This window comes from Littorina saxatilis, linkage group LG16 (genome assembly GCF_037325665.1).
Source record: "Littorina saxatilis isolate snail1 linkage group LG16, US_GU_Lsax_2.0, whole genome shotgun sequence".
NCBI lineage: Eukaryota > Metazoa > Mollusca > Gastropoda > Littorinimorpha > Littorinidae > Littorina > Littorina saxatilis.
The window spans coordinates 47,380,583-47,397,248 of NC_090260.1; the positions used below are offsets into that span (position 1 = coordinate 47,380,583).

Consider the following 16,666-nt stretch of genomic DNA (forward strand, 5'->3'; position numbering starts at 1 on the left):
AATCATTCTTTGTGAACTAGGAACCTTGCAGTATACACTAAGTGGCTCCTTGTCAATCGGGAGTTCTGTTATAACGTTTGTATAAATTCCTTGCCAATCGGGAATCTGATAGTATCTCATGCACTAAATGGCTCCTTGTCAATCGGGAGTTTTGTTATAACGTTTGTATAAATTCCTTGCCAATCGGGAATCTGATAGTGATAGTATCTCATGCACTAAATAGCTCCTTGTCAATCGGGAGTTCTGTTATAAAGACTTTAAGTCTGAATAAGTTCCTTGTCAATCGGGAACCTGATAATCACCCCCCTTGTTTAAACGACAGTCAGCGACAGTACTGAGACACGACAGAGATAGTTATGAAGTGACGAAGGAAGAAAGGAAACGAGTCTGCGTGAAAGTGACGATGTTTTGATTTCAGGCACTTGTAGAATAAAAATGATGTTTTAAACTGTACAACCACGGTGTGGGCTACATTCGTTGCAAGAGAGAGGCCGTTGGCCGTATGATAGCTGAAAACTAGAGTCTACTGCATCGGGGATAAGAGAGGGAAATGGGAAATATTCTTACACTCAAAACAAAACACAACGCGAGGTCAAACAACATCACGAGTAAATAAGAAACATCCTGCACAATCCCCTGGCAGCCCCCGGTTTTAATCAAATCTGCCACACTTTTGTGAACAAGAAACAATTAACAAGTGGCTCTATCCCACCTCCCCCCCCCTTTCCCCGTTGCGATATAACCTTCGTGGTTGAAAACGACGTTAAACACCAAATAAAGAAAGAAATTGGAAAAAAGAAAAGCTGTGTTGTAACATTAGCATTAGTCCAAGGCATCACCCCCCGCGGGTTAGGGGGAAGAATTTACCTGATGCTCCCCAGCATGTCGTAAGAGGCGACTACCGGATTCTGTTTCGCCTTTTACCCTTGTTAAGTGTTTCTTGTATAGAATATAGTCAATTTTTGTAAAGATTTTAGTCAAGCAGTATGTAAGAAATGTTAAGTCCTTTGTACTGGAAACTTGCATTCTCCCAGTGAGGTAATATATTGTACTACGTTGCAAGCCCCTGGAGCAAATTTTTGATTAGTGCTTTTGTGAACAAGAAACAATTGACAAGTGGCTCTATCCCATCTCCCCCCTTTCCCCGTCGCGATATAACCTTCGTGGTTGAAAACGACGTTAAACACCAAATAAAGAAAGAAAGTCCAAGGCATCTGTCATGATCAAGTAACATTAAACAATTAGCATCGATTGAAGTTCTTTCAGTTGGCTTTTTGTAGATGAGGTTTTAATATCCATTTGCAGGTGATTCTCTTATGTGGAATTTTGTAAACATGCGATACCTTGTTTTGATCGTTATCATGATTACAGACGGTGAAGCAGCTGGCGGGGATGTACCTGAAGGTGCCCATGTCATGAGACAACAGCTGGGTGCTCACCCCCAAGAACGTCCGAGTCGCTCTCAGAAAGGCTGTGAGTACCTGGATGGGACTGTCCTGAAAAGAGGATACAGCCCACCCCCACCCCCCTCCCCCCCCCCCCCCACACACCTTTTAAGACCCCCTGATTCAAGATTCCCTCCTTTTTAAAACCTGATTTTTTTCTGGATTTATGGAGGTCTTATTAAGGGGAGTTCCGCTGTGCACAGCAAAGTCACATGACTTCTTTCCACTGTGTAGCTGACTCACGTTGTCGCAATTATTTCGTTTTGAACTGAAGCTGTCACCCACCCCCCCCCCCCCCCCCCCCCTCCACTTCTTCTTCTTCTTCTGCGTTCGTGGGCTGAAACTCCCATGTACACTTGTGATTTTGCACGAGTGGAACTTTACGTGTATGACCGTTTTTACCCTGCCATTAAGGCAGCCATACGCCGCTTTCGGAGGAAGCATGCTGGGTATTATCGTGTTTCTATAACCCACCAAACTCTGACATGGATTACAGGATCTTTTTCGTGCGCACTTGGTCTTGTGCTTGTGTGTACACACGAAGGGGGATAAGCCACTAGCAGGTCTGCACATAAGTTGACCTGTGAGATCGGAAAAATCTCCACACTTAACCCACCAGGCGACCGCGGCCGGGATTCGAACCCTCGACCTTCCGATTAAGAGGCCGACGTCTTACCACCCCGCCACAGCCCCCGTCTTCCCCCCTCCACTAATACATCCCATATTCTGCAAAAGGGCAGCAACATTTGTTTAATTTGGAAGTCCAGGGTCGTTTACAAGCTGTACTTTTGACTTTGAATCTCTCTGTACAAAGTTTGGGTCGTACATGGTCCACATTATCTGGCCTGTGTCACCCACAATTTGATCCGGTGAAAATTGAAAGAGCAAAGTGCTTTGAATGATAGGGTGCAACGGCCAAGTGAATAAGACAATGGTCTCCTATGCGGAAGGTTGTGTTTTAATTCAGGCCGCGGAGGTTGGGTTAAGGGTGGAGATTTTCCGGATCTCCCAGGTCAACTTACATGTGGCCTTATCCCCTTTTGTGTGTACTTGCAAGCACAAGACCAAGTACGCACGGAAAAGATCCTGTAATCCTTGTCCTCCGAGAATGCTAGGTTATAGATTAATAAAAACATGAATATACCAAACATGCATCCTCCAAAATTGGCATATGGCTGCCTAAATGGCAGGGTAAAACGGTCATACATGTAAAAACCCAATTTTGCAAACAAAAAACAACACACAAGTGAATGTGGGAGTTTCAGCCCATGAGCCCAGCAGAAGAAGAAGAATGATTTTGTTGGTGTGTTTTCAGGGTGTGGAAGTAAAAGAAAGCTGCATCACACTGCCCCAAGAAGCCATCACAGGGCCCGAAGAGTTCAACTTCAGAATTACTGTAAGTGCACACAATGATAATTTTGATGTGCGTGTGTCTGTGTGTGTGTGGGTGCAAATTTGTGTGTGTCAGTTTGTGTGTGTGCATGTGGGGGGGGGGGGATGAGTTTGTGTGTGTGTGTGTGTGTGTGCATGCATGTGTGTGTGCATGCATGTGAGTTTGTGTGTGTGTGGGCGTGAATTTGTATGCGTGTGTGTGTGTGTCGTTTTTTCTGTCTTGCTGTCTGTGTAATTATTGTTTTCTGAATTTGACTATTTGGTCTCTCCCTCAACAGAGTTTTTTTTCAATTTTAATTGTGAATGTCTATTTGTACATTTAGTTATCAGCTTGATGACTGTATTTGCAGAAAATATTGAATAAGAATGAATAATTTTCACATCCATTTGTGCCTGGATATTTTTGTGCATGATAACATTTTCATTAAACACGACTTTCTTTCACGAACTTATATATCTTTTTAATTTCAAAAGAATATTTTCTGCTTCAAGGTCAACGGGGTCAAGTCGGTGATGGTGAAAGGGAGAGTAGTCCTACGACACAACGATCCGTCCAAAGACGAGCGGATAGAGTTACCCCCCACCTGGTTGCCGACCACAAAAATCAAGAAGACAAAACAGTCGGCTGAGAGTCTGGGAGATTCTTGAAAGAAAGTTAAAAGACGTGTTTTTTGTGTGTTTGTTTGTGGTGCATGTGAAAATACAATGTTGCAAAATAACTTGCTTTCTGGTTGTGGCAGAGTTGCGCCCCTTGCAAACAGTGAGGCAAGCACACGGCTGGGCAGTTCAGGAAAGTAATCATGACATTGCAGTGAATACTTGAGCACTGATTTGTAACTCTTGTCTGCTGGGTACGACGCCCTTTTCTTTTGAAAGTGTGCTCATGGGAGGTCACTTTTCACTGACGTCATGATCGCTTTCTCTCTTTGGTCGGGGTCACTCTCATTCTCCCTGTCTCCTGGAACCTCTCTCTGCCTTCCTCTGTCCGTCTCGCTCTGTCTGCCTCCTCTGTCCGTCTCGCTCTGTCTGCTTTTCTCCGTCCTCATGTCAAGCTATCTCTCTCTCTTTATCTCTGTCTTCTGCATGTCTATCTCTGTCAGTGTCTTTCTCTGTCAGTCACACACACACTCCTCTTCTCGCTCGCTCTATTTCTTTCACACAAACACACACATACACACACACACACACACACACACACACACACGATAAATGTTGCAGAAAAACATGTTTTATGTTCTAGCATTTTTATTTCAAGCACGACATCAGTATGCATTCGAGTTCATTTAAAAAACAAGAAGAGCAAACGCTCGATCGAGTCACTTTCGCAGTTCTGAATATTATATGAGGCATCAGATGGACAGGAAGAAATTGCTATTCACAACACAATGAGTCACGTTCACATAAAATTTGAGCCCGGTCACTTTTATAGTTTCCGAGAAAAGCCCAACGTTAAGTTGTGTGTTGCCGAACAGAAAAGGCTAGTTATCTCCCTTGTTTTTCTGATAACGTTCGTAAAAGGCTACAGATGTAAATACTTTGATGTAAAGAATAATCCTACAAAGTTTCAATCACATCCGATGAACTTTGTCAAAGATATAAAATGTCTAATTTTTCCTTTGACGCTGACCTGTGACCTTGAAAAAGGTCAAAGGTCAACGAAACCATCGTTAAAGTGTAGAGGTCATTGGAGGTCACGACTAAACAAAATATGAGCCCGATCGCTTTGATAGTTTCCGAGAAAAGTCCAACGTTAAGGTGGTGTCTACGGACGGCCGGCCGGCCGGACAGACTAACACTGACCGATTACATAGAGTCACATTTTCTCAAGTGACTCAAAAACACTAGGTTTTACTTGTCAACAAGTCAAACATTCAGGGCTGCCAGGTAGCATGGACAGTTAAAAAAAATACAAGGCATCACACAAAAGGTCAACTGTTGGTGAAAGGACATATGCATGTGCATAACTCCAAAAAGCAAAAAGAAATTCACTTTTCCTGCCCACCTGTGCAGAAAAGAATGATACGGCCTCACAAAGAAACTGATCACCACTGAATAGTAGAAGTCATGAGGAAAATGTATATTATCCAAATCTAAACTTATATTGTGCAAAATTACTGATTTATTAAAACAAAATTATTTCAAAAGACTAGAAGGCAAAACTGAGACAATCAGAATTCACGGCCCTCCCAAAACAGTAGACTGAAAACATCATTCAGGGAAAAAATAATTGAATATTAGTCTCCTCCAAGTATACAAAACCTTTTTTTTAAAATCTTTTTATTGCAATTTTTTCTTTCTTCAGAGAAATGACAAGAGGAAATCTACAGTGGAACCCCCTTTTAAGACCTCAAAAAAAGCCAAGAAAACAAGGTCTTAAAAAGGAGGGAGTCTTAAAATGGAGGTACATTTACAGAGGTTATGAACAGAAAATCTGAGAAAACAAGGTCTTAAAAAGGGGGAGTCTTAAATTGGGGGGTTCCACTGTATTTGAGAAATAATGCAAAGCATTTGCGTCTTTGCATTTCTGTTGAAACATGTGACCCTCCACCACGAAATGAGTCGCATATCACCTTGCACGGTTCTGCGCTAGGCTTAATATAAGTCCGGGGAGTGTCTGGTAACAGTGTGAGGGTCACCTTAGTCACAGGCTTATAACTCAAACAGTTTTCGCTCTTTTCTTAAACGGTTTTCACCACTGGATAGAGCATAAAAAACTCGTTAGGAAAATGTTCAAATATGAAAACCACGCAAAGGTGACATGCGACTCATTCCGTGGTGGTGGGTCACATATTGAAGTGCAATCCTGTAGTGGGACAAAATCAACTGGCAGACTGGAATCAAAAAGTAGTCTGTTTGGCTTTGAAATATAACCAGTCTAACCGGGGTGAGGTGGGATAAGGGGTGGGTGGGGGTGGGTGCAGTACAATGAACCATAGACCAAATAGCCTGGACCGCCAACTCATCACGTGACCCTTCGAGGTTACGACGCTCAACTTTCAGGGGCGCTTAGCGTCCGGTTTGAAAGGCCAGCGATTCGAAGACAGTGAAAAGAAAGCACGCTCCAGTTATTTGTGACAATGGGAGGTGACAATGAACTGGATTATCCAAAACTCCAAACTAAACTTAAGAAAACTCATTGAAAAACATGTTCCATGTGCACTTTAGCTGAGTTTATTTTAGCATTTTCAGAACTTACCTCGGCAACTTCGTCCATGTCTACAATCGACACCGGATATGACATCCCCCCGATTTCTGAAAGGCCATGTAAGCGTAGGTTCCTAAATGCGCGAGGCCGCTACCTCGTAATAGAGAGAAAGAGCGGAGAGAGAGCTAGTTGGCGGTCCAGGATAAATGGTCTATGAATGAACGAAAAGGTTGAGGAAAAAATGACTACAGACTTTTAAAAAACCCACCAATACAATGGGTATTGAGCCTACAAACAAAGAGGAATGTAATACACACTTGGTCAAAAAGTTACTGAAAATTATTAGGCCTTTGCAGTCTTCTCAAAAGGAACAAGCCATGGAAAAGTCAGTCTGTAAAATATAGAAAAGCACATAATAACCTCAAGCGAATTATAATGTCGTGCTAAGCACATCGTAATTCCTTGGGACTATACTTTCACCGAAGGCGATGATAAGTACGTGACAAGTCATGAATAAAATTGATGAATTGAGGTGCCACTTCACATCCAAAAAGAAAGATCCTTTGAATGGATAGATTTACCGTGAATTACAATATCGACCTGCTGCTTTCAACATGTCGGGGTACGTGTGCCTAAATTGTCTCACCTGTGATTTGTAAATGGAATCCCTCAGGCCACAAATCACAGGTGAGACAATTTAGGCACACCCCGACATGTTGAAAGCAATCGGTGAATATTGTATCAATGTCAGTGGTACAAGAAATTCAATTGAGTTGTAACCTAGGCACACGTAAGAATTTTTCGGGGTGTTCGGCCACAAGAATTTCATAAAAAGGCAGAACATCTTTCTTTCGTGTTTAACGCCGTTTTCAACCACGAAGGTTATATCGCGACGGGAAAAGGACCGGCACGGTTGGCCTAGTGGTAAGGAGTCCGCCCCGTGATCGGGAGGTCGCGGGTTCGAACCCCGGCCGGGTCATACCTAAGACTTTAAAATTGGCAATCTAGTGGCTCCTCCGCCTGGCGTCTGGCATTATGGGGTTAGTTTCGTCGGGCAGCTGGCTCACACAAAAAACGCTTAAAAAAATCATAACTAAATAACTCCTGCACATAGCTACTTTAAATGTGGCTCAGGGTTAGCCAAAGGGCGCTAGCCCCGTTTGCATTTACTTTCATCTAAATACCTTATTTAGTTTTTTTTTTTAATTTTTTTTAAAGTTCGAGTTACCGTGAGCCGGACGTTTTTGCCTCTATCTCAGCCCCAAATAAAGCTAGAGGAGCCATTTTTTGATTAAAATGTGGCTCAGGGGGGCCCCCAGTACTTATAAAATAGTTGGGGCCAGGTTCAGTGTTTGAAAATTCTCCAAAAAGGTACCTAACCCTATGATTTTTCGATCTACCCCAACTTAACAGCATTTTAGGGCGCACTTGCGTTTCAAAATCCAAATTGGAGAAAAAAACATTATTTTGCTCATTTCTGGTCGGATCGAAATGAAACTTGTCCCATTCAACAGGGTTTCATCAACTCTATTACATATCCAAAAATTATTGAAATCGCTTTCTTAGAAATGTCAAGGTCAGCAAGGTAAAATTACATCAGGGTCAGCTCAACGAAACGCACGGTTTACGGTAACTAGCCCTTATGATTAAGCATAACTTTTTTATTTCTTGCCCTTTTTAGCTAAATTTCGCCAAGGACACACGTCTACCTTGCATCATAACGCACGCTTACTTACAAATTCTCCAAAGCACATACTTCAGTCTAACCGTCGGGAGGTAATTCCAAAGTTAGACGTTTTTCGGTTTACGAACAAAACAGAAATTTCAAACCTTTCAAAATCAACCTTCCTTTCGCAGTACAGTATCCAAGATATTGTCAGTAGTAGGGCTGGTAGTGCTTATCAATTGCACAATGTTACAAGGCTCTAGGGTAAATACATTCTCATTCTCAGGGCTACAAAAGTCATTCCCCCAGAAAACACGTTTTTGTAAACCGTCTTAAGATTTTAGTATTAATTTCATATAAAAAAACTAAGTTTTTCCAACTTTTTTGTCTCTGGGTCAAAGTGCACAATTTTTTGCACACAGTGAGATTTCAAAAAGAAATGAAGAAAGAAACACCTCACAAGTGATTATTCAAGCCACGAGCGATCACAAGCGATGAAAAGTAGTCAACCAACATTACGTCTGACTGCATCTACTTTAAGTGAAGACTTTGCATGACCATGAACAAAGAAAACAATGCAAACTGTTATCCTCTACTTATTACAAAAGGTTTCACCCAAATTGGACAATTTACTGATTTGTTATCAATTTTTCAAACCTAACCCTGGCAAGGTAACCAAGTCGTAAACCGTGTTAAGATTATGACTATTTTCAGTGGCAAAAACGACTATTTCTCTCATAACTTTTTTGTTCATGGTCACATTTTGGATTTTCTTGCACCAAAACCTTAGTTATCATGTCAGCTTTCATTTTCTGCAAGAAAATTTTTGCATTAATTTACAAAACGTCATAACTTTTTTTTTTTTCAATCAGGTATTTTTATATTTCCGTATTGCATACATATGCTTGTTTTCTACCTTTGTGCCAAATATGCAAGTAATCCCTTCATAACTTTGCTCAGGATTGTCAATCAAAAAAAAATGTTTGGCACCTCATATCTTTTTCGTTTACAAACTTAGCCTTTTGGAATCCACACATGTCATACTTATCCATAAGTTCTATCATCACTCAAAAGTGCAAGCTACTATCTACCAAAACACACTTCAAATTTCAGAACATTTTTTTTGAACGAAAAACAATCATAACTCCTTTCTTTATTGATCAATTCCTTCCAAATTGAATCCTAATCTCCCTTTTCATGGGTTCTACTAATGACCGCAGTTTCATCACCCTTAAATTGTAACTTTTTTTTTAATCCAATTAACAAAACCCTAACCCTAGACCAAGTAATTAGGGTTAGCCGGGTCAACCATCCTTCATTGGACCCACGTGATGAATTCGTCCATTTTCAAAACGTGAAAACTCATCGAATAGGCATTTTCTCTGTAACCCTTGCACAAGAAAAAACTCATTTCGACCATTGCGCTTCCTTTTTTACAAGTTTGGAGAAAATCACATGTATATCCACATTGCTATGAGTGATTAAAATTTTCTGATGGTGCTCAGTTAAGCATGGTTTACAGTCTAACCCAAATTACCTTTCCAGGGCTAGGGTTAGACTGAGTAACTGGCGTTAGGAAAACGTTTTTCGTAAACCGTCCTAAGATTTCAGTATTAAAATTGTCAAAATAACATAACAGTTTGTCAACTTTTTTGTCTCTGGCTAAAACTGCACAATTTTTTACACACAGTTATATTTCATAAAGAAACAAACAAAAATACACCTCACAAGTGATTATTCAAGCCACAAGCGATCACAAGCGATGAAAAGTAGTCAACCAACATTACGTAAGACTGCATCTACTTTAATACAACACTTTGCATCAACAGGAACAGAGAAAACAATCAAAACTGATATCCTCTACCCATTCGAAAAGGTTTCACCCAAATTGGACAATTTACGCAATTTTTGAAATTTTACACTTTGCTTTTCCTTTCCAATTTCTGACTTTATGAAGCTACCATCATGCACTTATCAGGTTTTGTACGGATGGGGAGAACAAACCATATGGCAAAGTTTAGAGAACATCAAAGCATATCCTGATTTTCTATCATTTTTTTCCTCATTTTCAGGAACCTAACCCTGGTGAGGTAACTCGGGCTACACCGTTAACCGTCTTAAGTTCTTCTACTACATTGGACTTAGCCAAAAAAATTTAAAAATGACATGGTCATTTTCTTTATTTACTATCCAAAGTTCACTGAATTTTTGCATGGTAGTACGTTATCATAATTAAAACTAGCGTGCAGGGTTGTCATCCTCTGCGTCAAGCTTTCATATTGTTTTTTTATTGTTGAAATTTTACACTTTGCTTTTCCTATCCAATTTCTTACTTGATGAAGCTACCAACATGCACTTATCAGATTTTGTACGGATGGGGAGAACAAACCATATGACAAAGTTTAGAGAACATCAAAGCATATCCTGATTTTCTATCAATTTTTTCTTCATTTTCAGGAACCTAACCCTGGTCAGGTAACTCGGGCTACACCGTTAACCGTCTTAAGTTCTTCTACTACATTGGACTTAGCCAAAATTTTCTAAAAATGACATGGTCATTTTCTTTATTTACTATCCAAATTCACTGAATTTTTGCATGGTAGTACGTTATCATAATTAAAACTAGCATGCAGGGTTGTCATCCTCTGCGTCAAGCTTTCATATTGTTTTTTTATTGTTGAAATTTTACACTTTGCTTTTCCTTTCCCATTTGTGACTTTATGAAGCTACCAACATGCACTTATCAGGTTGTGTACGGATGGGGAGAACAAACCATATGGCAAAGTTTCGATAACATCAAAGCATATCCTGATTTTCTATCAATTTTTTTCTTCATTTTCAGGAACCTTGGTCACTAAAATAATGATCATAAATCACTTGTTTATAAACATACAATAATGACACTTTACATGATTCAACACCTTTTAATTATACACAATTGTGCAAAAGCAGAAAGAGATTGGTCCCAAAACAACGATTTTATGCCATTCCCGCCATTTCTGTTTACAATTACCATCCAAACAATCCTAATATCTCTGTCATTTGAAAAGATATCACTTTAAAATTTTGCATGTATATAGAGTATACCTCAAAGAAAAGGCATGCCAAATTTCATACCTCTACTTTAAATGGAACCGAACTTAACCCTATAAGATCCTGCATTTTCATTTCAGGTAACGCTCTTTGAAAAGGCAGAGGACCTTGTTGGCAGAATATGAACACCAATGCTACGTATTAACAATTTGCCATAACATTTAGAGACAAAAAGATGGACAATGAAGTCGAACAACTGGTCCTAAAATTTGAGATCAATTGATAAAGAAATAAATGTGTTACAGACTTTTTTCAAATCCTAACCCTATGAAGGTAAACAGCGCTACGGTCGTAAACCGTCAGAAGATCTATGCTTATTTTCTAACCCTGGGCAAGGTAACGAAGGCTACACAAACGTTAACCGTCTTAAGGTTTATTGTTATGACCAACTGACAACATTCGTTTTGCTTGTATCTTTTTTGTTGATTAACTTTTTTGGGAGTTTCTTGCACCAAAACCTTAGTTATCATGTCAGCTTTCATTTTCTGCAATACAATTTTTGCGATAAATTTCAAAACGTCATAACTTTTTTTTTTGTCAATCAGGTATTTTTATATTTCCGTATTGCATACATATGCTTGTTTTCTACCTTTGTGCCAAATATGCAAGTAATCCCTTCATAACTTTGCTCAGGATTGTCAATCAAAAAAAAATGTGGGAAACCTCATATCTTTTTCGTTTACAAACTTAGCCTTTTGGAATCCACACATGTCATACTTATCCATAAGTTCTATCATCACTCAAAAGTGCAAGCTACTATCTACCAAAACACACTTCATACAGGGTGACACGAAAAAAACAGATCCCACCAAAAGTTTAATATTTTCTGAAATAATCAGCCGATTCTTTTATTTTTTCAGGTGAGCCAAGCTGAAATGATGTTCTAACAGCCCACCAAGTTTGAGCTTCAAGATGTCATGGACAACGGAGCATAAGACATTTATAGTCGAGGCCTATTTTCGGTCGAATTCTATCCACGCTGCTCAACTGGAATTCAAAAGACAGTTTGGACGTAGAGACTTTCCTGTTAAATCAGTTATCTATGGATGGAGGGATAAGTTCAGAGACCATGGGACTGTCAATAACCTCAATAGTAAAAACCCTAACAGCAGCTGTAAGAGCGATCCCCAGGGAGGAATGCAGAAGGGTGATCGAAAACTTCGCCCGCCGCATACAAGTCTGCCTGCAGCGCCAGGGCTCTCATTTGGAGCACGTTTTGTGATTGCATGTGAAAACCAGAGTTCTCAAGCTAAGCACTTAAAACTTTGAGGATGCAATGAACAATATCTTGACCTTTAGTGGTAGAAATTATGTGTAAATAGAATTAATACTTTTGGAGTTTGTCACATTTAGGTGGGATCTGTTTTTTTTGTGTCACCCTGTATTTCAGAACATTTTTTTGAACGAAAAACAATCATAACTCCTTTTTTAATTGATCGATTCCTTCCAAATTGCACCATATTGTGCCTTCCAATGTGTTCTACATGTGGTGTAAGTTTCATCCTCCTCAAATCTTAACTTTTTTTTTCTCGAATTTTTCAAAATCCTAACCCTAGACAGGTAAACTAGGTTACGCACCGTCAACCATCCTTCATTGGACCACGTGATAAATTCGTCCATTTTCAAAACGTGAAAACTCATCGAATAGGCATTTTCTCTGTAACCCTTGCACAAGAAAAAACTCTTTTCGACCATTGCGCTTCCTTTTTTACAAGTTTGGAGAAAATCACATGTATATCCACATTGCTATGAGTGATTAAAATTTTCTGATAGTCAGTGAAGGATGGTTTACAGAGTCTAACCCACATTACCTTTCCAGGGCTAGGGTTAGCCTGAGGTAACTGGCGTTACGACAAGTAAACCTTGCTTCAATGAGCACTATAAGAAAATGTTAATTAGGTTTAGGGTTAGGGTTAGAGTATAGAACATCACAGGGCACCAAAAAGCACAGACCTAACCCTACACTACACACTGGTATGATGAAAAAGCTTGTGAATTGAAATCTTTTGGGGTTATTACTTGCACAAAAAAAACATGGGAAAAAAATCCTAAATAAAAAACATAATATTAGACAATAAGTAGTACACCTCTGCACTACTTATTGTCTAATATCATGTGTCTTATTTTCTAAGGAATAGGGTCAATGGTTTTTTTTTTAGGATTTTTTTCCAAATTTTTTTTTTTTCCCAAGTAATAACCCCAAAAGATTTCAATTCACAAGCTTTTTCATCATACCAGTGTGTAGTGTATAAAACAACACAGCTGTGGTTTGATTTACGTTGGTATTGGCCTGTAAGTTTTAACACAATTGTAAGTAGAAATTGTCAGACATAGGATTACACCAATAGAACATCACAGGGCCCCTAAAAGCAATGGCCAGGGTCAGGGTCAGACCTGTGCTTTTTGGGGCCCTGTGATGTTCTATTGGTGTAGACGTACAGTGTCATCATTTGCTTTTAATCGAAAAAAAAATGAAGAAATGTGTTTTTTTGAATTTCAATCATGCAGAGGTGTACTACTTATTGTCTAATATCATGTGTCTTATTTTCTAAGGAATAGAGTCAATTGTTTTTTTTATATGATTTTTTTCAAATTTTTTTTTCCCAAGTAATAACCCCAAAAGTTTTTAATTCACAAGCTTTTTCATCATACCAGTGTGTAGTGTATAAAACAACACAGCTGTGGTTTGATTTACGTTGATATTGGCCTGTAAGTTTTAACACAATTGTAAGTAGAAATTGTCAGACATAGGATTACACCAATAGAACATCACAGGGCCCCTAAAAGCAATGGCCAGGGTCAGGGTCAGACCTGTGCTTTTTGGGGCCCTGTGATGTTCTATTGGTGTAGACGTACAGTGTCATCATTTGCTTTTAATCGAAAAAAAAATGAAGAAATGTGTTTTTTTGAATTTCAATCATGCAGAGGTGTACTACTTATTGTCTAATATCATGTGTCTTATTTTCTAAGGAATACGGTCAATGGTTTTTTTTTATGATTTTTTTCAAATTTTTTTTTCCCCAAGTAATAACCCCAAAAGTTTTTAATTCACAAGCTTTTTCATCATACCAGTGTGTAGTGTATAAAACAACACAGCTGTGGTTTGATTTACGTTGATATTTGCCTGTAAGTTTTAACACAATTGTAAGTAGAAATTGTCAGACATTGGATTACACCAATAGAACATCACAGGGCCCCTAAAAGCAATGGCCAGGGTCAGGGTCAGACCTGTGCTTTTTGGGGCCCTGTGATGTTCTATTGGTGTAGACGTACAGTGTCATCATTTGCTTTTAATCGAAAAAAAAATGAAGAAATGTGTTTTTTTGAATTTCAATCATGCAGAGGTGTACTACTTATTGTCTAATATCATGTGTCTTATTTTCTAAGGAATACGGTCAATGGTTTTTTTTTTATGATTTTTTTCAAAAATTTTTTTCCCCAAGTAATAACCCCAAAAGTTTTTAATTCACAAGCTTTTTCATCATACCAGTGTGTAGTGTATAAAACAACACAGCTGTGGTTTGATTTACGTTGATATTTGCCTGTAAGTTTTAACACAATTGTAAGTAGAAATTGTCAGACATTGGATTACACCAATAGAACATCACAGGGCCCCTAAAAGCAATGGCCAGGGTCAGGGTCAGACCTGTGCTTTTTGGGGCCCTGTGATGTTCTATTGGTGTAGACGTACAGTGTCATCATTTGCTTTTAATCGAAAAAAAAATGAAGAAATGTGTTTTTTTGAATTTCAATCATGCAGAGGTGTACTACTTATTGTCTAATATCATGTGTCTTATTTTCTAAGGAATAGGGTCAATGGTTTTTTTTCTATCAATTTTTTCTTCATTTTCAGGAACCTAACCCTGGTCAGGTAACTCGGGCTACACCGTTAACCGTCTTAAGTTCTTCTACTACATTGGACTTAGCCAAAATTTTCTAAAAATGACATGGTCATTTTCTTTATTTACTATCCAAATTCACTGAATTTTTGCATGGTAGTACGTTATCATAATTAAAACTAGCATGCAGGGTTGTCATCCTCTGCGTCAAGCTTTCATATTGTTTTTTTATTGTTGAAATTTTACACTTTGCTTTTCCTTTCCCATTTGTGACTTTATGAAGCTACCAACATGCACTTATCAGGTTGTGTACGGATGGGGAGAACAAACCATATGGCAAAGTTTCGATAACATCAAAGCATATCCTGATTTTCTATCAATTTTTTTCTTCATTTTCAGGAACCTTGGTCACTAAAATAATGATCATAAATCACTTGTTTATAAACATACAATAATGACACTTTACATGATTCAACACCTTTTAATTATACACCTTTGTGCAAAAGCAGAAAGATATTGGTCCTAAAACAACGATGTTATGCCATTCCCGCCATTTCTGTTTCCAATTACCATCCAAAACATCCTAATATCTCTGTCATTTATAAAGATATCACTTTGAAATTTTGCATGTATATAGAGTATACCTCAAAGATAAGGCATGCCAAATTTCATACCTCTACTTTAAATGGAACCGAAGTTCACCCTATAAGATCCTGCATTTTCATTTCAGGTAACGCTCTTTGAAAAAGCAGAGGACCTTGTTGGCAGAATATGAACACCAAATGCTACGTATTAACAATTTGCCATAACATTTAGAGACAAAAAGATGGACAATGAAGTCTAACAACTGGTCCTAAAATTTGAGATCAATTGATAAAGAAACAAATGTGTTACAGACATTTTTTCAAATCCTAACCCTAGGAAGGTAAACAGCGCTATGGTCGTAAACCGTCAGAAGATCTATGCTTATTTTCTAACCCTGGGCAAGGTAACGAAGGCTAGAAAAACGTAAACCGTCTTAAGGTTTATTGTTATGACCAATCTGACAACATTTGTTTTGCTTGTATCTTTTTTGTTGATTAACTTTTTTGGGATTTTCTTGCACCAAAACCTTAGTTATCATGTCAGCTTTCATTTTCTGCAAGAAAATTTTTGCATTAATTTACAAAACGTCATAACTTTTTTTTTTTTCAATCAGGTATTTTTATATTTCCGTATTGCATACATATGCTTGTTTTCTACCTTTGTGCCAAATATGCAAGTAATCCCTTCATAACTTTGCTCAGGATTGTCAATCAAAAAAAAAGGTGGGAAAACTCATATCTTTTTCGTTTACAAACTTAGCCTTTTGGAATCCACACATGTCATACTTATCCATAAGTTCTATCATCACTCAAAAGTGCAAGCTACTATCTACCAAAACACACTTCAAATTTCAGAAAACATTTTTGAACGAAAAACAATCATAACTCCTTTTTTTATTGATCGATTCCTTCCAAATTGCACCATATTGTGCCTTCCAATGTGTTCTACATGTGGTGTAAGTTTCATCCTCCTCAAATCTAAACTTTTTTTTCTCGAATTTTTCAAAATCCTAACCCTAGACAGGTAAACTAGGTTACGCACCGTCAACCATCCTTCATTGGACCACGTGATAAATTCGTCCATTTTCAAAACGTGAAAACTCATCGAATAGGCATTTTCTCTGTAACCCTTGCACAAGAAAAAACTCATTTCGACCATTGCGCTTCCTTTTTTACAAGTTTGGAGAAAATCACATGTATATCCACATTGCTATGAGTGATTAAAATTTTCTGATAGTCAGTGAAGGATGGTTTACTAGTCTAACCCAAATTACCTTTCCAGGGTTAGGGTTAGCCTGAGGTAACAGGCGTTAGGAACACGTTTTTCGTAAACCGTCTTAAGATTTCTGTATTAAAATTGTCACAATAACATAACAGTTTAACTTTTTTGTCTCTGGCTAAAACTGCACAATTTCTTACACACAGTTATATGTCATAAAGAAACAAACAAAAATACACCTCACAATTCATCATGGACCACTTGATGACTTCTTTCATTTTCA

The 16,666-nt window shown here is 38.4% G+C and overlaps 1 protein-coding gene across 2 annotated transcripts in view; it reads left to right on the top strand.

The window, feature by feature from the left end:
* LOC138949756 (large ribosomal subunit protein bL9m-like) overlaps positions 1 to 16,666 on the top strand; it is a 62,005-nt gene that overhangs the window by 13,575 nt on the left and 31,764 nt on the right. The window contains exons 6-8 of one of the 2 annotated variants that reach the window (XM_070321575.1): positions 1,372 to 1,473; positions 2,761 to 2,841; positions 3,330 to 3,556. In XM_070321575.1, coding sequence (XP_070177676.1) covers positions 1,372 to 1,419 — 48 coding nt within the window. In that variant the 3' untranslated portion in view covers positions 1,420 to 1,473; positions 2,761 to 2,841; positions 3,330 to 3,556. Of the gene's footprint in view, positions 1 to 1,371; positions 1,474 to 2,760; positions 2,842 to 3,329; positions 3,557 to 16,666 lie in introns of those variants that run through there. The other variant, XM_070321576.1, reaches the window with a different exon arrangement.